This window comes from Oreochromis aureus, linkage group 4 (assembly GCF_013358895.1).
Source record: "Oreochromis aureus strain Israel breed Guangdong linkage group 4, ZZ_aureus, whole genome shotgun sequence".
In the NCBI taxonomy this organism is placed as follows: domain Eukaryota; kingdom Metazoa; phylum Chordata; class Actinopteri; order Cichliformes; family Cichlidae; genus Oreochromis; species Oreochromis aureus.
The window spans coordinates 6,419,246-6,438,450 of NC_052945.1; the positions used below are offsets into that span (position 1 = coordinate 6,419,246).

Genomic DNA, 19,205 nt, shown 5'->3' on the forward strand with positions numbered 1-19,205 from the left:
GCTCTCCATCAGTCCTTAGTCTGTCTGTCTTACAGCTTAGAGCGTTGCTCAGGAAGAAGAAGAAATCCAGAGGCTTTGGGGCTTTTTTGATGAGGAAAATCAATGCCAAAGACACAAAGACACGCTTTTAGGCAGAAAGAGGAGAGCAACTGTAAATATGACTTTCAAATAAAAATACAGCGGACATTTATGTTGTTAGTATCTTACTTTGTCTCCTTTACACTGATTCTAAAAAATCAATCTAAAAAATCTGACCTTCTCAGAATAATTACATGGTATCTCCATTTCATTAGGGAAGGCATGCTAAATTTTACTATTATCACAATCATAAATCATTTTAAGATTTACAGGTTCTCAAAGTACATTTGGGCTGAAATTTGCCACATTTTTTCCATCATTTTGAGCCTTCATGATTTCATTAGCACAGAGATAACCACATGAAAGTTTCAGTGGAGTAAAACACACTTAAACTCCAATCATCTAGGTTTACACCGACTCCAAGTGTCGCAATATAAAGCTAAAATCAACTTTTTACTCAGAATGATTTTTTCAATCACTGCTTTTAAGCAAAAATATTAATATACAGGTCTAAGGATCAGTCGATGCTCTCTTTGCTGTTTGTGGCTTCATTGTCTGCTCAGTTTGTGGCATTTTGTTTTACTTGCTTTGCTAAACTTTAGAGGGGAACATGTGATTGCTTATCCTCATCTTCTAGCGCATATTCAGATCATCCATTGATCCAGAGACCCTCTGTGATCCAGTTCCTTCTGTATGTTGAAATTGCAGAGATTTTGACAACGATTCTCCATTTTATGCACAAATGTCAAATAAATACAACTTTAACACATAATATTCACGCAGCAGGAATGATGACTAGAAGATGAGCCTGGCATCAAAATGTAGGTGAAAGAAGACCTTGTTTTGCCACCTATCCCACGTGGTGACATGGCCTCTGAAAGTTAGCCCCAAACACTTTTTTCCTCCATTGAGTTATACGAAAACATATCAAGTATTCACTGTTCTGTTCCTCTGAGTCATACACATTAATTCATACAGTTTTGCTATCGAAGCTATGATAAATCCCACGCTCAGAGTTGGTTATAGGAAAAATATGCTGAACAAAGAAGATTTTGATTTTAGATTAGGACACTAGAGTGGGTTCAGGTTTTCACAATGTGTTTTTCAGACCTGAAGATTTCACCTGGATATCTCCTTGAGTAAACAAGTTAGAAGGCCTCAAAAATGCAGGAAAAAATAACATAAATTTAAAAAGCGCACAATATTGACCCACCCCATGTATGTCAGGGGCCTGCGACTTGGAAAATATTTGTATTTTTATGGTAAAATCTTGCATGGGCTCATTAAATATGTCAAAAATGAGAAAAAAAAACATTGGAAATCAAGTGGAAGCTTTCCTCAGAATAGCTCCATCACACAGACTGCTCTGAACTGGAGATAAGAGGGAAAACACAACAGTGGACACCAGCAAACATGTGAGCAGAAGATCCTTTTCCACAACTGGAGCACTGTGATGAAAGTGGGCCAGGACAAGCCCTGTGCTGGTATTCAAGGCATTTACTAATTAAAAAAAGAACAAATAACAGTTTTTTCTTGTTCTGTTTGGTTTGTTCTTGATTCTCATTGATATAAAGTTTACAGCTGATGTTCAGTTTCTGTGAAAATACAGTAAAATTCAGCTGTGTAGGTAAAAACAAACAACAATAGAGGCCACATTCCTTTTTATTTCTTCATGTCCTCGTGATCCATGAAACCCAGTTCATGGTCTTACGTAAATAAACCCATTCCATCTCGGTTTCCAAAACTGATCTCCGTACACTCGTCATCAGAGTTTCAACAGAGGTAGGTGCGTATGTGAGAGGAGGAGGGGTGCAGGTAAGGAAAGGTGGGTGGTAACTGTGTAGACTGGGAATGCAGAGGGAAAAAAAGAGGAGTCATTCAGATGACTCACTTTTCTATTCTGGGCAATTTGTAATGGCAACAACCAAAATATTTTAATTAGCATCAGCATCACTGTCATGACTACAATCCCACAAACCTCTGTATGTGCTTTTCTGATGCTGAGACATAATAATCTTTTTTCTAGTGGCTCTTTTTCCACTGATGCAAATCAGGTAAGCACTCCTTATCTCCACAGCAGCTTTCAGTGAGTACAGAGCATGCTACAGGGCATGTCCAGCCAGGTCTTGTGGTCCTTCCATCATCTATGTTCCCATGTTTGCAACCAGCTCCACCCACGCCTTCGCATTTCTCTATATATGTCCCATGTTTTCTCTACAAGACTTGTACAACAGGAAACAGCATCTTCGAGACAGCACGCAGACAGGAAAACAAAGGAAGAATCTCCACTGAAATCTCACCTGATTTTTTTCCATTTTCAAAAAAGGTAAGAATCTATTTATCCACTTTTTATTCAAAAGGACTGCCTGAGCTCTGAAAGGAGACGGATATCTGAAAAGGCTTGAGGACAAAAGGGCTGGTTGAGGATTAATTTGATAATTACTCAAATAAAATTATAAGAATCATAATAAAATAAATAATCTTTTATAATGGACATAAGAGGGGAAATGAAGTGCAAATAAATAAACAGCTGTGAGAGTAAAAAAAGGTTGAAATAGTTTGAAAGGCCTGCTGTTCCTTTTGTTTTCTGTTTCTAAAGTCCCACCTGTGGTCACAATAAAACTTGGAAATAAGTCTTAATGAGGATTAACTCAAATCAGATTTATTTTCAGGGTTTAATCTGCTCTGAAAGTCAGTTACACTTAAACACAGGGTATTTTTGCTCAGTGCAGCTCCTTCCTGTTAATTCTGTACACACCTGATTGGATCTTTTTTTGTTATTTCACCTAAGTTAGGTTGTTGGATGCTAGATTTAATGATGATCATCAATACGATACATTTTGGGTAATGGAAAAAGATTTAAAAAATGCGAGAAAAAGTGTCCCTACTTGTTTTATCTGATGGTAATGATTGTAACGCCCCCTTGATTTGAAGTGGATTCAAAAAATTCCTCCAATTTGGCAAGGTTTTTTTGTTCCTCAGTTAATCTGTTCACTACAGGTTTGTCTTACTTCCAACATTTATGACTCAAATTTTACCTTCTTTTGTATGACAATGACTCATAAAATAGCCTTCAAACAATTAGGTAAAGCTGTCAGAGTATGAAGAGTTTCCTGGACCAGTCAGGACATGAATTTGTTTTAAAAACATTGCCCCATGATTCCTCACCTACATGATTCCTCACCTACACGACCACAAAGGAGGGAACCCACGGATCAACAGTAAGGCTAAAGCACAACATGTAATATTTTGAATCAGCGATGGAGACTTAAAACAACTCCACAGCTAACCAACAGAAGTGGTAAATTATTTTTTTTAAAATATATATTTATCACAGCAGATTAATAAAACAGATACAGCAAAAATATTGGAGAAACATTCAGCGGATGTTAGAAAATGAGCTTTTTAAAGCCAAAGACAGAATGAGAACATCATTAAATAGACTGTGAAATAACAATGAAAAGCTTTTAGTGATGCTCCTGTTTCTTTACGCCATTTTGCCTTTTATAGAATGGGATCTGCTGTAGTTCAGATGGTATGTGTGGCCCTCGGGGTCGTGGGCCTGATTGGGATTGTTGTATGCTGTGCCGTCCCCCTCTGGAGAGTATCGGCCTTCACAGGATCCAACATTGTGACAGCAGAGGTAATTAAACATATGTATGTAGGGTTGTATAAGCAATATTGGATTGTTTCTGTTTAGTGAGCTTATTTTACTCGATGTTGAGTAAGTGAGTGTTTACTGTTCAATTTTTCATAAGTGTTCGACGTGTATGAGATGCCATTCTGATTTAATTATGCAGGACTCAGTTTGCCTTCCACCATCATGTCATGAAATGATGTCTATAATTGTATATTTCTTCCTCTCTGTGTGTGAGTAGAGGAGTCAGGAGGGCCTGTGGACCACCTGTGTGGTGCAGAGTACTGGCCAGCAGCAGTGCAAGAACTTTGAATCCCTGCTGGATTTGGGCGCAGACCGGCAGGCTGCCAGAGCTCTGACCATCATCAGCGGCATGCTCTGCTGCCTCAGCCTGCTCGTTCTTTTCTGCGGGTCCGACTTTACCACCTGTTTGGAAAACGAAGACATCAAGCCCAAGATCAGCCTGGTGGCCGGGGTGGGCATGCTGCTGGCTGGCATCCTCGTGATCATCCCTGTCAGCTGGTTTGCGCACAATACCGTGAGGGACTTCTACACCCCCCTCCTGAGTTCTTCCCCAAGAATGGAGCTGGGAGCGTGCATCTTTGTGGGCTGGGCCTCAGGTGTGCTGCTCATCATAGCCGGAGGTCTGCTCTGCTGCTTCAGCAGGCCCAAGCAAGGCAGCTCAGGAGGAAAAGCCAAGTATTACAGCAACAGCGCCTCAGCCCCAAACAAAAACTACGTGTAGTGGTGTTTTAAAAGGAACTGGTGTTTGAGAGAAAGGAGGGAATGGTGATCTAGTCGGACTGGAAGCGATAAAATAGACAACACCGGTTGAATGTTTTTGGGGGAAAAAACAAAAAAATGTAAATATGAAATTCACATACTGCAGTTTGTACTTTCATATTCGTAGAGCTGCCGGTGATGTAAAGCATAAGCTATGAAAGTAAAGGCTGTAAATTCCAGATTAAACATTTTCGTAAAGTTTAAATTTTTGGCTTTAATTGTGTATAAAATATATTTAATTTGTTGAGCAATTAAATGATCAAAGGCCTTTTAGATGGTTCATATTTTACAGTTTGAATGTTTAATCAATGCTCTGCTTGTCTTTTTTCCTTGATATTTTTATTATCCCTTTTTTGAAAGTCTCTAACCAAACGCACCTCAGTGAACCTCGGGGAACATCTGGTGCACGTGTTTCTCTCTTGATATGTTCTCAAGGGTCCGCAGTATATTTCACATATAATCATGAGATGTTTGTTTGTACTCATTTTATTTTGTTTCACATTTTGTACGGTAATGAGTATAAATGATTAAAACTGGGTCTAAATCAAGTGCGTGTGTGCATTCCATGTGTGTTTCCTTCAAAAGAAAGAAAAAAAGGGGGTCAAAATGTACTTTGAAAATACAGAAAATTTTATTTCAAACTAAAAGCATATATTATGGTTCTTGTTTTTTTCAAATTGATCACACAAACCAAATAGACAAATTCAAGCTTTACGCTAAAAAATAGTTTTATGACATCTACGTCTTAATCTCTCCCTTTGTTTCACTGCAATCAAAAGTTAAGAAAAGTTTTCTCTGTGTAGTTTTTGCTCCACTGTTCTCGCGTGATTTCAGCTCTTCGTCGCTTTCTTGCTTGCTTAATGCTTGCTCTCCAGCTCTTTCACACGCTTGGTCAGCTCCTCTATCGCTTCCTTCAAGTCCTTCACCTCCTTCCTCAAAGACTGAACCTCCTGAGGGACAGAGACACACTTATGATTGGGTGGAGTCCGATGATGTCATGGAGTGGCTCATATTCAGCTGATGGTCTAATTAGCAGTCAAGGTTCGGTTGAAGCCAATAATGTAATTATTGACCGATTCCTCCCACCCAAAAAAGTCAAAAATACATTTGCAACAGAGATACCAAACGCAAAGTTTAAAGACTCATAAATCAGTTATTGAGGAAAGTCTAATTCTTAAAACTCATTCACTTATTATCTGCAGCTAAAACAGAAGCAAAACATTGTGGATCTAAAAGACTCACTCCGCCGTTGTCATGATTCCCTGCAGACGCAGTCGTGGTCTTCAGGAGACTCTTGTGAACTTTGAACTCCTTAGCTTTAGTCGTAGCTACAAACCCGTCCTTCAGGGATATCAGATTAGGTGGGGCATCTTTTCCCTCAAACCACTCATCAGCTTCAACCGAGGGCTCGGGACCGACGGTGTCTGGGTACAGATCTTCCTGGAACAGGTCCGACTGCACAGGCAGAGAAGAAAAAAGGGAGTCAGAGTTCAAATTACGCACAGATGTTCTTGAACCATAAACCTAAAACCTAGGATTTGCTAAAACCTTACCTTGCGTGGCACGGTCATGACTATAGGCTCACACTTCCTCTCGTGCAGCTTGTAGAATCTGAAATTAAAATTGCATTTTAGGTTGTTGTGTCAGATTAGGCTGAAATAATGCGCTTCCTTTGGAGGAAGAAGAAAGACTTTTGCCCTCAAAATGTTAAAGAGTTGAACAGTAAGCTAGAAGCTCATCTAACAGTGCTTTTAGTATCAAGTTGATGTTGTGGTTACCATCCCATTCTGCATTAAGAGAATGAGAAAGCAGAAAAGACGGATGCAGACACTGTGAAGTCACCGTTTGCTTTGAAAAGTCCTGTTATGAGTGCTTAAGCTTTCGCCATCTTAGTGTTTTGAAAGCAGATGTGAGGCATGGATCTGACTGTGAAACCACATGGTCACTGAATAATGATCCAGCACAGCCTGGATAATCCTATGAGGCCTATAACGATCTCATAATCTTCATGTTTTCTTCACTGTGACCCCAAACTAGTGACTGAGCCCATAAAGTCTTCACAAAGGTGTTAAAGAGGTCTCCTTGGTGCTCGCATAGCTAAAACCACTGAGATATGCCATTACCTGGCGATTTCACATTTGTTGACCTCCAGGCCCCTCTTGGGCATGTACCCCATCCCCTTCTGGCTCTCCTTGCTGCTGAACATGGACAGGTAGTGGACATAAGGAGCTTCATCTGTCACCTCGAAGTAACGGATGCTGCTGTCTCCCTGTGAAGGTGACAGGATCAACAAGAGGGCTGACTGAGTCTGTGTGGGTGGTAGTGATGCAGAAAGGCTGTTGTTTCATAATCTAAATCTAACCTTGCCACAGAGGTAGACGACGCCAGTGTCTGGGTCAAAGAATGGCAGGAGGACGCCACTGCTGGTGTCCAGCTCCTGCAGGGTCAGCGGCTCTCCAAAGTTTTTCTGTTAAGAGAGAATCAGATAGAGAAATATTTAGCAATTAATCACATGCACTCTAGCATCACATGTACCCAGCAGACTGCAGGTAAGCTGAGGATTTAATTGAGGCTAATATTTCAGCACAGACACTTAATACTGTAATCTGGCTGTTGTGAAACAATGGTGTTGTAAATGTGAAGAGATGCTCCCAAAAGGCAAACAGCTAAAGTTTGGAATCCACCATAAAGGTCCAGCTGTAAAGATTTTCGCACTATAAAAGGGTTTTTACTTATTGTGTAACAGGTCAAAATGATTCATGAGTACAACTCAGCACAGCAGGCTGCTCTTACAATCATCTGCTGAAGGAGGAAAGCTGAAGCTGGGGGCGTTTTGTGCTCAGCAACTCTTGAGTAAAAGATAAAAAAAGAGTCTCGATATTAAAGTCGGAGCACATGTCATCTTACAAAATCTGTTTGAGGATAAGCCCAGAGTCTTATCTGAGAGAAAGGTTACAACTCTTTTATGAGAATGTCTTTTTTTAATTTCAGGTGGGAAAGTATGACTAAACTGGACCCCACTCTGAATTTAGGAAAACAAAGAAGTGCTACATTTTTTATTTTTTTTTATTTTCAAACATTAACGAATACACATTTCATGTCGCAGAGGTTTCAAACCACACGCTCAGAGGAATTTAAGACATGACTAAGGATTATAAATCGTAATATTCAGTAAGTAAGATGCTTTGTCTGAGGCTGACTCTGCCAGTTGTTGTCACTCACCGGATCCCACAGCGCCACCTGCCTCTCACTCATGCGACTGAAGCCGGTACTCAGGATCTTCCCGTCGGACACGAACACCGCCCTGACAGGCCTGGAGCCCTCGTGAGGCTTCTCCTTCTCCTGCAGGCGGGAGGTGGCACAGAGTAGCAGAGAAAGAAGAAAATTACAAATTATATAAGAAATAAAAACTTTTCAATATGAAAATAAAAGTGCAATATTAAATAATTTTTTTTATTTCTGTTTTTCCATCATCATTATCAACAAATCAACTGAAAAACTTTCTATATTTTGTGGTTTCCTGGTTTAGTCATACAGCAAAAGGCCAAACCAAAAAAATAAATTTAATTTATTTCATCTTTTTTTATGAGCATTTAAGATTAACTGAGAAATACCCTGTAGATTTATCAGTAATTACAAAAATAACTGGTGCAGCTCTGCTTAGTGTGGCCAGTGTTACTCAAGATCTTTGTGAGGAAACGTGTCTTTTAAAGACTTCCTCTGTGACACTGAAGTGATGCTGGTGACAGAGCGAGATAGCAAAGGACCATCAGATGAGGAAACCTACAAAGAGGACGGTGCCCTTGCGCGGGTCCAGCACCCTCATGGTCTTGTCCTTGCAGGAGGTGAGAATCCTGGAGCCGTCCCTGTTCCAGCAGGCGCTGTAGATGAGGTCAGTGTGCACGCTGTCGATCCTCACCACCGCTTCGCCACGAGCCACGTTCCACAGGATCACCACGTTATCACAGCCTGCACGGACACAACGGTGACATCAATGCAAAAAAAAAAAAAACAGCTTAAAGAGTCTCGTTAGAGGCTCATTAAATTTAAGTGATTGATACAGAGTTTCTCTTTTCTTTTTTTAAAGTTAGCATCATGTGAAATTCAGCCTGATTCAGATTTTCACTTTTAAACAGCCAAAGTTTCAAGTTTGCAGTAAAGAGGAACATGCAGAAAACAGAAGTTCACAAATGAAGTGCACACGCTGTTTTACAGCAAATAAAGCCTCTGGATTACACTGTGATACCAGAGCACCATATAAAGATCTGAGACACGTCTAAGCTTCGTGTGGCCAAATATTTGCATGTGCATGTGTGAAATTTTTGATTGCAAAAATGTTTCTGTTGATCTACCTCTCATATAACTTTTCATAGTTTTTCTTTAAAGGAACTGCAGCAGTGACACACATTGATTCAACTTTCTTTTCTTTCAAACAGACACATGGAAGAAACAAAGGATTGAAAATACTGTGAATGTGTAATTAACTGTACTGTTTCATCTATCGTTGTTTTTTAAGATGTTCTTTAAATGTTAATATCTGTTAGTGAAAGAGGAGAACTTGCTTTTGTAAGAGCTAACAGGCAAAGATTGTCTAAATAAATGTATTTTTGTTCATAAAGTTTCTATTGTTAACTCTTTTTGCATAGAAATAGGTATATATTTTCAAATATCTAACACTGATAAGGGGAACAGTACCTAAGGGGAACCTAATTAGCTAGCTATTTAATAGATACACCAGCTTGGTTACCAGAAGGTAAAAAAAGACTGGAGTAACAATAAATGTGATTTGAACTATATTAGCAACAGTGGAAACACTGGAGCAAAATTAATTGACTTTTCTGTTCTGATTAGAGGCCCACGATGACAACACATCATTTCCTCTGAAGCAATGTTATTATAGTTAACTAAAACTAAGCTACAAAGTAAAACTGGATGTTAAAAAAACATTTTAGTTGACTAAAATAATAATTAAAAAATAAATACATAAATTAAACTATTTTGAGAACTTTGAAAAGTTACTAAAATAAGGCTTAAAAAACTAGCAAATATCTTTTTATTACCTTTTAGTTCAGTAAAAAAAAAAAATCATATATATTCAGACTTTGGATGTCTTCAGATGGTGAGTAAACTGCATTCAAAAAGTTTTGTGTTTTCACTATAAAACCTAAATCTTTTCCTAAATCTTGCCTCTGACATATGCCGCCCATACAATAATAACTTAAAAGACTCAAACTATCACTAAAACTAATAAAAGGTAAACTAAAACTAGACATTTTAAACAACAAAACTTGAACTGAAACATTAAAAATTTGCTCTAGAAATTTACTGAAACTAAACTGACTTAAGAACAAAAAAGTCAAAATGAAATCAAATAGAAACTAATTAGAAAATGCAAAAACTATAGTTTACGCCTATGATACATGCTTACTTAGCAAATTTATTAGACCACCACCCAATAATAAAGTGAAATATGCTGGAAATATTATTGCAGCTCAAATGACAGATTATGAAAAATATTTCAAGAATATTCTGAATGATGTGTGCCCACTCGGTGAAGATGTGCACTGTGCACCTCCTGTGCTGCACCCTGCTGGGCAAAATAAGATCTTAAGTTTGTAATGATGCCATGAGATTATTTCTGAAGACACCTGAATGTTTCAGCAGGAGTCGAAACTTTTAAAGCCGCGTTAAGAAATTCCCAAGTCTAAACTTATTTTCAGACTTAACACCTGTTAAAATTAAATCACTGGGTTCTTTTTAAGGATAAGATTTAGAACCACACGCTGCCAATCCCAGCTGTCTCTAGGACAAGGATCTATATTCTCCTTTTTCCTGTGCTTTTTCTTTATTTTGTGTGATTTGTTTTTAATCCAGAACACTGAGTCTGTAATTAAGATGAAAGATTAATAAAGTGTGACTTCAGCGTCTGACAGACTGACGGTTCAGAGAGTTCGTGTAAAACCGTGAGCGGAAATGTCATGGTGCTGCTGATCAGAGTTCAGAGCGCAGAGCGAAGGAGGGTGGAGGCTTGAGAACTTCCTGTTAAGCAGAGGTGTGAGTCTCATTCAACAAAACATCTGCGATATGTTACGATCATCCCCATCTGCTTCCTCATTACACATGATACGCTTCTGTGTTTTTAGGATCAACGAATAATACCTGCACTCAATAGCACATTATGGGCAGTGGGGTGCCAGCTCAGGATGCCAACACGTTTGGAGTGACCTTCCAGCTTGACAACGGGATCTGTGAGCGGTGAGGTGAGCCCGCCTTCCGGGATCTCCCAAATCTATTCACCGACAAAGACTTTTAAACATCTAGTTTTTGAAATCACAAACAGCATTAGGAATATTCCGTGTCAGACTTTATTGCCTTACCATGACACTGCAGTCCTCAGAGCCACTGGCAATGATGTTGTCATTATGAGGACAGAACTCGATGTCCAGGACCGGACCCGTGTGGCCACATACAGTGGGGTAGGACATGTCGATACGTCCTGTCTGCAGAGGCAAGCATCAGGATAGGAGGACATTGACTATGACTCATGCATGCAGTGCAGAAAACACTGCAGCTACAAAACGTAAAGAGCAAAGAGCAAATGGAAGAAAAAGAAGACAAAGCTAGATGAGGAGAAGTTTATCAGCTGACACCAATTACACAGCTTTGCCTTCAATGAGCGCTCATTTCTATTAAGTGGGTTAAAAATGAGATCAGGGCCAAGAAGAGGAAACCCAGTCATGAAGCTGTCTGGGAAAAATGACAATTACACATCATTTTTATTTTTATATTTTCCATTATAAGTCAGTCACATTTAGCTCCATGTAGTTGAATTCATTCTGGTAAAACCTTAAAAACCCACTGGGCCCTAAAGCAGGATGACACAACCATGCCAGCATCACGTTCAAAACAGGATGAGTTTTTTTCCACTACAGCGCAGCTCTGCAATTTTATGCCCACTGGTCCCTGCACTTATTTTTGTCCTTTGAGAATCGCATGCTAGACGCGAGATAAGACCATGAATAATATGATTTCTGCAGGCTTCACAAAGGTAAATTTAAGATTGTTTAAAATCGCCTTTTTAATACCACAAAGTGGGACAATATAATTGTCAGGTAAAATAAGGACAAGACGTCCAGATTCTTGTCACTTTCATTTCTAATGATATAATTAGTTGCAGGAGATGGTAATTAAGTTTATGCTAGGAGACAGTGATCTCTCTGTAGTTAACTGCAGCAGCAAGCAGCAGTGACATTATTCAGTGAAAAAAGAGTAGACATCTTTCTGAAGTACAGTCTTCACACCACAATCACATAAAAAACACCTGACCTCACTGTAAGCATTTTCAGTGCCTGCACACAACGAACTTCCCAAGCCCGAGTGAACACAAAGGTGATCAGGACAGACACTTCACTGAATTCACAGCCTCTGACAAATTCAGCTGGCCATTAACTCGGCTACAAGGTTTGCAATTTTGCACTTTTTCGGGCACATAAAATGCAATAAACGAGCTGCAAGCCCTAACCTAACGCCCTCTTTAAGTGACTGCACAATAAGTGGGTTGAGGCCACATCCTGTCCTCCTACACTGAGCTGACAACAAACTCCTAATATGGTGAAAACTTCTCAACAGCAGAGCAAGTGACGTGTAGACAGACTCAAAGACAGCATCAAACTTCCTTATTTAGCTGAATGTGTGATGGTGACTGGCAGCATTCAAATTTTAAAGTGCAACAATGCTGCTAAAACAAAATTTAATCCCCAACCTGCATCTGTAATAGTTAACACACCTAAACATGGTATTAAGAGAAGTATATAAAACAGTATAGAGCCAAACGGTGGGTTTATTTGTGTTCTTTTGTTTCCTGGTGATTCCTGTGACCCACCTTGCTCAGCGGAAGCACCATGAAGGCTCCCCCACCGCTGGCGTCCACAATCATGGCCACAAACTTGGGGTTAACAGAGCAGAAATTGCTGTCCCAGGTCATCTGGGAGATTCGGATGTCATCGTAGCATTGGTCAGCTTTCACAGCCTGGCCAAAGACGTGACGGAACTTGCTGGTCCTCACAACCTTTCTGGACATGGTGAACTGAGAAAGAATGAAAAAAAAGTGCGCAAAGAGGAGAAAATTAATGTGCAAGAAGAGCAAGAAGTCTGTAGCAGAGTTGAGAGAGATTTATTTTATGGGTCATCATAAATCATATTGTTTGTTGGTGCTTTTTGATTTCATGCGGAAATAATCTGACAGACACAAAGCTGATGAAACCGTTGAAAGACTCAACAGAGGAAAGCTAAAAAAGGAAGAAGCAAAAGCTTTCACAACTGCTTCCTCTGTGACTGGTACTCTGGCACTCTATCTCCTTCTCTTTTTAATATGTGTGTATGAAACACAGAAATATTAAATAGCAAGCAAATGTACAAAAAAAACAGCAGAAAGGAAACAAAAAAGTAGGCCTTTTATCATCTAAAGCACATGCAGTGTCCTTAAAAAAGGTACAGAAGCTGCCCGAGCGGCAGTTACACCACATCCTACAAAGAGAGTAACAAAACCACAAACCTTTCTTTCCCTTAGTTCATACAGTCATGCTGTTATTTAATTCCCCGCATGTAGGGCATGCTTTAAATGACATATTTGACGAAGTAAGCTGAAACATATCCAGTAAACGCATGTGTCTGTGAGCGCAATGAGATCAGAACTTCAATCAAAAGCAGCTGCAAAATATACGAACTTTGCATCACGCAGGAACAGATGAAAAGCACTAAATAAGTCTTTCTTTACCTCCATTTGTAGAGTTTACTTCCTGAAATCTGCAGCCGCGCCTAAGCTCAGATTCGGTAGCGTATGACAGTTTTGCTGCATGTGCATCACAAGACCTCTCGGGCTTCTCTGCAGCTAATTTAATAATCCTTTACAGAGTGAGCCGTAATTTTATCAGGACTCTAAATGCATGTCAGTAATCTGTCTCGACCACTATCTCTCTGTGTTGTGATGGAAAACATTGACCAGTACGAAGTAGGAAACAATTCACTGCCTTGAAATAGGAGAAACTCAAGGCCATGTGGAAGATGAGAAACAAAAATGTGTCACTGAAATTAATGACATATGGTTAGCTTCAGCTATTTCCCTCTTTAACCAATGCACCGATTACAGGTAAGATGATATCTTCAAGAGGTTGAGACTGCAAAGAGATGATGTGGGCCTACCTGGGAGTCGAGTGGGGGTGATTCAGCTCAAGGAGTTTTGGCAGTGCACCAAACGCCCTGCCACCAGAATGAGAACACGAGAGGAGACTGTAGGTTAAAGTACATGACAAATGACAGGGAGGAAGTGAGAGTTTCAAACAAGGTGGAAGTAGGAGGTGTCAGCTGTGACATGTGCCGTCTGCAACAAGCTGCAGAAACCAAAGTGAAACACAGGGCACTGTATGAGATCTTTTGTAGGATTGAATCATGATAAAAGTGTCTAGCGGTGCAATGCAGAGTTCAATCCACACTTACCAACAACGGCAAACAGATGCAGGCCACTGCTGCTTAGAAGTCACCTGATTATCAGAACCACTTCACTTCCAACAACACAGATAAATGCAGTGTGTCTGAAGAGCTCACAGAGTTTGAGTTAAGAAAAAAACTCAATATTTTCTTTAGTGATGGATGTCAGTGCATGTCTGTTCTTTTTGACTCATGATTTCTGCAGATATTGGAGTTAAATACTCTATAAGAGGCTTCTCATCTGCTGCTATTATTTTATAAGATTTATATAAGGCATCAGACAAATCCTAAGACAGACAAAGAATCCTAAATTTAAATATGTGGGAGCAAGAGCAAAGATGGTGGTAAAAAAAAACAGTTTTTAAGGCCTAATTTTCAGTTTTTAAGCAGTTTCTCGGGTCTAACTGGGGACACCTGCAGTTTACATGCTGATGATTGCAAATGAAATTAAAGTTATTTAGATCATGTTTCAAATAACCTGTCAGAGTCTGAAGACTTGAGACTGGCTTCTTAAAGGACCCTGAATTTCAGGTTAACCCCTAATCTAACCCACTTTATTTACATATCACATTTACAGCAAACTGTTCTCACACCAAACCTAATTAGACTTAAACTGGCAATCAGCTGTTTTTACACATGATGCCACTTTATTAGTCATGATTACGCAGCCTGTGGAAAGGCTTACACTTACATTATGGGAAATGAGGGATGCTGTAATTTAATAGTTTAACCATTGCAAGAGGTTAGCAAAGAAAGTAGACAGGAGTGCTTGGAGGCTAGGTGTAGTGGAAACTGAGGGGTGGCAAAGGCTTGGTGAGTTGTATCTGAGGCTGGACACTAAGGAAGGAGAAAATGACTTGGTATTGATCGGCTAGGCAGAGAGATCGAGCTGGAAAAGATGTGCAGGGTGATTAAGGAAAGAGATGAAAATGTACTTATGAGTGAAGAGAGAGTTGAGAAGGTGGAAGGAGTATTTTGAGGAGCTGAGTGAAGAAAATGGGAGAGAGGAGGACAGATGGAGGACAGTTAGTGAATCGGGAAGTGCACGAGATTAGAAAAGAGGAAGTCAGGGCAGCCATGAGAAGATGAAGAGTGGAAAGGTGGTTGGTAAAGATGATATACCAGTGGAGATGTCTGGGAGAGAGGGAAGTGGACTTGATAGATTGACAGATTGTTTACCAAAGCCTAGGAGAGTGAGAGGATGTCTGAGGAAGGGAGGAAAAGTGTACTGGTCCTAAAGGGCAGTATAGTCAGGTTTTTTTTGCTTTGAAGAGAGTTGATGGAGAAGTACATAGAAGGTCAAAAGGAGTGTCAGTGCATCTTTGTGGCATATGTTAAGGTGCTAAGAGAGGAACTGTGTTGCTGAATGAGGAAGTCACGAATGACAGAGAAGTATGTGTGGTGCAGGACAGAATTCAAAGTCTGTGTGGGACCACTGTGAGCCCTTTCTTCATTGCAGTGGTGATGGACAGGCTACCAGATGAGGTCATTGAGGAGTCTCCATGTTTTATGATGTTTTTAGAGCACATTCTGATCTGTAGCAAAAGTAGGGAGCAGTTGCAAAGGGAGCCTGGAGAGGTGGAGGTATGCTCTGGAGTGAAGAGCAATGAAAGTCAGTAGAGGCAAGGCAGAATATCTGTGTGGATGAGAATGAGACAGGTGCAAAAAGGGAAGATGCATAGGCTGAGCAATTTGTAGGGGCAAGGCTGAGATGGTTTGGACATGTGCAGAGGAGGTGAGTGGATGGTGAACATGGAGCTGCCCAGCTGGAGGGAAAGAGGAAGACCACAGAGAAGAGTCACAGATCTTGTGAAAGAGGGTTGGTGTGACAGAGGTGATTGCTAGAGACAAGGTGAGATGGAGGCACATGATCCCCTGTGGTGACTGCTAAAAGGAGCAGCCAAAGGAGAATCATTTGAATGCATGGGCCTCTAGGTGTGCTCTTTTAAACCTCTTTTAAATCCTTCAACTATAAGGAAATGCAATACTCAAACAGCAGGGAGAACTTTTCAACTCCTAAAATTCTAAACTTTTATTCTATAAGTTTTATTATAAAAGCAAACTCAGTCTAATCCTTGAGTAGCAGAGCTAAAGCACTTCCTGTTTTTTGTCGTTTTGACAGAAAACCTCATGCACACATGTTTTTACACTTGTCCTCACAAGTGTAAAAACATGTGTGCAAATGACACTCACATATCATTTGGTTTAATGCAGCAGAACTAGGACAACTGTATTTCCTTACCAGGGCATGCCTACGTCACATTGGACTATAGTACTTTTTTTTTCTGGGAAAGCCTTGCATACTGCAGCAAGACAATGCAAAACCACATACCACATTTATCACAGCAGCATGGGTTTATAGTAGAAGTGGTTAGTCTGCAGTCCAGGCCTTTGACCAATGGAAAACATTTAGTGTTATGAAACCAAAAATACAACAAAGGAGACCCAGGACTGTTAAGCAGCTACAATTGTCTGTCAGACAAGAATGGGGCAACATTCCTCCCTCAAAAGTCCAACCTCTGGTCTCCTCCTCAGTTCCCAGAGGTTTACAGAGTGTTGTTTAAAGAAGAGAGGATGCTACACAGTAGCAAAAATGGCCCTGTGCAAGCTGTTTCTGAGATATATTGCTGCAAACAAACTCAACATAAACTGATTTATTTCTTAAAATGTATTTCCCTTTGCAAATACCAAAGTCCCCCAAAAAGAATTGATAAAAAATAAATAAATAAAATATAACCAGTATCACCAGTCAAATATAGTAAGACCAGACTTATAGTATTTACCAACTTTGGCCCCAATAAAGATTTTAAAACATTTTATTTACTCTGGAAGTTACACTATAGTACGACAGAGTACTAAGCTGTCATCCCTGTTGGGCAACATCTCCCACCCCATGCATGAGACTGTGACAGCACTGAGCAGCTCCTTCAGTGGGAGACTGCGGCACCCACGGTGCGGGACGGAGAGATTTCGCAGGTCTTTCCTCCCCACTGTTGTCAGACTCCACAACAAAGACTTTAACTGATCAAACACACACATGTGCAATAACACTAAGTGCAATAATCTTCCTGGCATCGTTGTATTTTTTACTCAGTTGTATATAGCATTTGTATTCTATTTTTATCTTATTGTATATTTTATTCTATTTTATTCTACTGTATATAGTATTTTATTTTATTCTATTCTGTACAGTTGTGTACTGTATTTATTCTTATTTTATTTTATTCTAATTTTTGCTTCATAACTTTTGCACTGTCCACTTCCTGCTGTGACAAAACAAATTTCCCACATGTGGGACTAATAAAGGTTATCTTATCTTATCTTAGTATTAGGGTCACATTAAGAAAAGTGTCCATTTTGAGATTTAAGATGAAATTTCAAGATTAAACTCAAAATAGTATTTTGAGAAAAAAGTCAAAACGTGAATATTACAGTTGTCATTTCAAGCCAGACAACTGCCACAGCTCCTACAACCCTCTACAAAATCTGTAGATGAGTTAGTGAAACATCTGGACCAGCTGTGATACAGCATACATCCTCTGTACTGGACAAGGGCGTAACCATCGATATCCTTGCCACTGCCAGCCTTTTGTTCAAATCTGCCCAACTCTTCTACTTTTGTGTGTTTTTTCCTTCTAGCCAGATGCAGCTTTATGCACCGTCTTTTCAACATCCTTATACTTATAGCCACACTGTGTTTATGTGCTAAAAGAGAAACTGATTCTGACATGGCTGAATTCATGTGGTTTGTTGAGATGCAACTTTGACTGGCAGCTGTTTGAATGTTTTACATCTGTGAATAATCTGGGGTGTACAGTATACAGTACAGTTAGATATCAGCCTGTGTGCAGGTAATTCAATTAAAATCAGCCAAATCAGAAAAAAGATTCCCACCTGACCCCCTTTTTGTAAATGTTACTTTGAATTGCACCATTTTCACTCACACATTTGTAATTCTTTCAGCAGACAGAATCTCAAACTTAAATCTGACAACCATTTAAAAATGAACATATAAGAATTAATTTTGATACAAGGGGAATCAGAGGGTGAGCAGTGGCCCGGGTTTGAGTCCAACCTGTGGCCCTTTGCTGCATGTCTGTCCTCCTCTCTCTCTCCCTGCTTCCAGTCTGTCTTCACTCTTACAATTCAATGAAGGCAAAAATGTCAAAAAGCCCCCGCAGGACTGCTATCTGATGAGCAATGCCAGAGCCTCCAGCAGGCCACTGGTGTGAGGGCTGGCCTGAGGGCTTGACGCCCTCTAGTGGGCTCTGGCAGACGTGACAGAGTCTGGAGAATATTATGCAGCCTCTAGCGTCACTCAGCATCACCGGTTTGGTGGTCGACACACAGACCTCTACAGGCTCAGCAGTGATAACCGAGATAACGGGATGAAAGTTTTGAACCCACTGTCAGACTACACTGGTGTAGTGTATCCTGCAGTTCCTGGAGGATGAAGAAATTGACACCATTGACTGGGCCCCACACTCATCTGACCCAGTTCAATTGAACACTTGTGTGACATTATGTTTTGGTCCATCCAATGTCACCAGATTGCACCTCAGACTGTCCAGGAGCCCAGCGACGCCCTGGTCCAGCACTTGAAGGAGATCCTCCAGGAGAACCACTCTGAAATGCTGCAATGACATTTTGGCTACCTGGACTAGCCTGCCACATAACTTTTCAGTGTCTTTGAATTCATAATTTTCATCTCCATCAAATGACATGGCATCCTTTCGTTCCAGTCATATCGCTGTAGATATCCAGACTTGATTTTGTTTCCCAGTGAGATCTGATGTGTTTTTAATTTTATTGAGCAGTGTACATATCCCGTGATACTGATGCTCAAAGTTGAAAATTGTTCTGAACAAAAAGGAGATCTAAGATTTAGATAGTGACACCTGAAGTGCATCCACCACCTGAAAACTGTCTCTCTCCTGTAGTTAGCCGCTGGAAAATATTAAAGGATTAAAAGCATCTATGTTTTTAACACACTGCTCAGGTTGTTAATATGACATATTAGGGTCATATTATTTATTTTTGCTGTACAATCAAATAAAACACTGGATAAAAAACCCCCACCAAATTTGAAAGTATAAAACAACCTCCAAATCTAATTTTAACCCTGACACCAAGTCTGAACTCCCTGTTGTACCAAACACCAACCCTAATTCCTAATTCTTACCTACACTCTAAAACCAACCCTTAACCCTCCCAAAATGAG

At 40.0% G+C, this 19,205-nt stretch overlaps 2 protein-coding genes across 2 annotated transcripts; one reads left to right on the forward strand and one right to left on the reverse strand.

Moving 5' to 3' along the window:
• Positions 1-2,299: 2,299 nt before the first annotated feature.
• On the forward strand, positions 2,300-5,046 carry cldni (claudin i). The gene is made up of 3 exons (XM_031750804.2): positions 2,300-2,404; positions 3,589-3,721; positions 3,957-5,046. Exons 2-3 carry the CDS (start codon positions 3,590-3,592, stop codon positions 4,458-4,460), a joined length of 636 nt encoding a protein of 211 aa, XP_031606664.1. The 5' UTR covers positions 2,300-2,404; position 3,589; the 3' UTR covers positions 4,461-5,046.
• A 61-nt stretch (positions 5,047-5,107) lies between these two features.
• coro1a (coronin, actin binding protein, 1A) lies at positions 5,108-13,835 on the reverse strand. Its single transcript, XM_031750798.2, has 11 exons — positions 13,700-13,835; positions 12,381-12,584; positions 10,876-10,998; positions 10,658-10,787; positions 8,286-8,467; positions 7,721-7,840; positions 6,861-6,965; positions 6,622-6,767; positions 6,052-6,109; positions 5,741-5,953; positions 5,108-5,448 (listed from the first exon to the last, which is right to left on the reverse strand). The coding sequence occupies exons 2-11, from the start codon at positions 12,576-12,578 to the stop codon at positions 5,356-5,358; spliced, it is 1,368 nt and encodes a 455-aa protein (XP_031606658.1). The 5' UTR covers positions 12,579-12,584; positions 13,700-13,835; the 3' UTR covers positions 5,108-5,355.
• Positions 13,836-19,205: the final 5,370 nt, after the last annotated feature.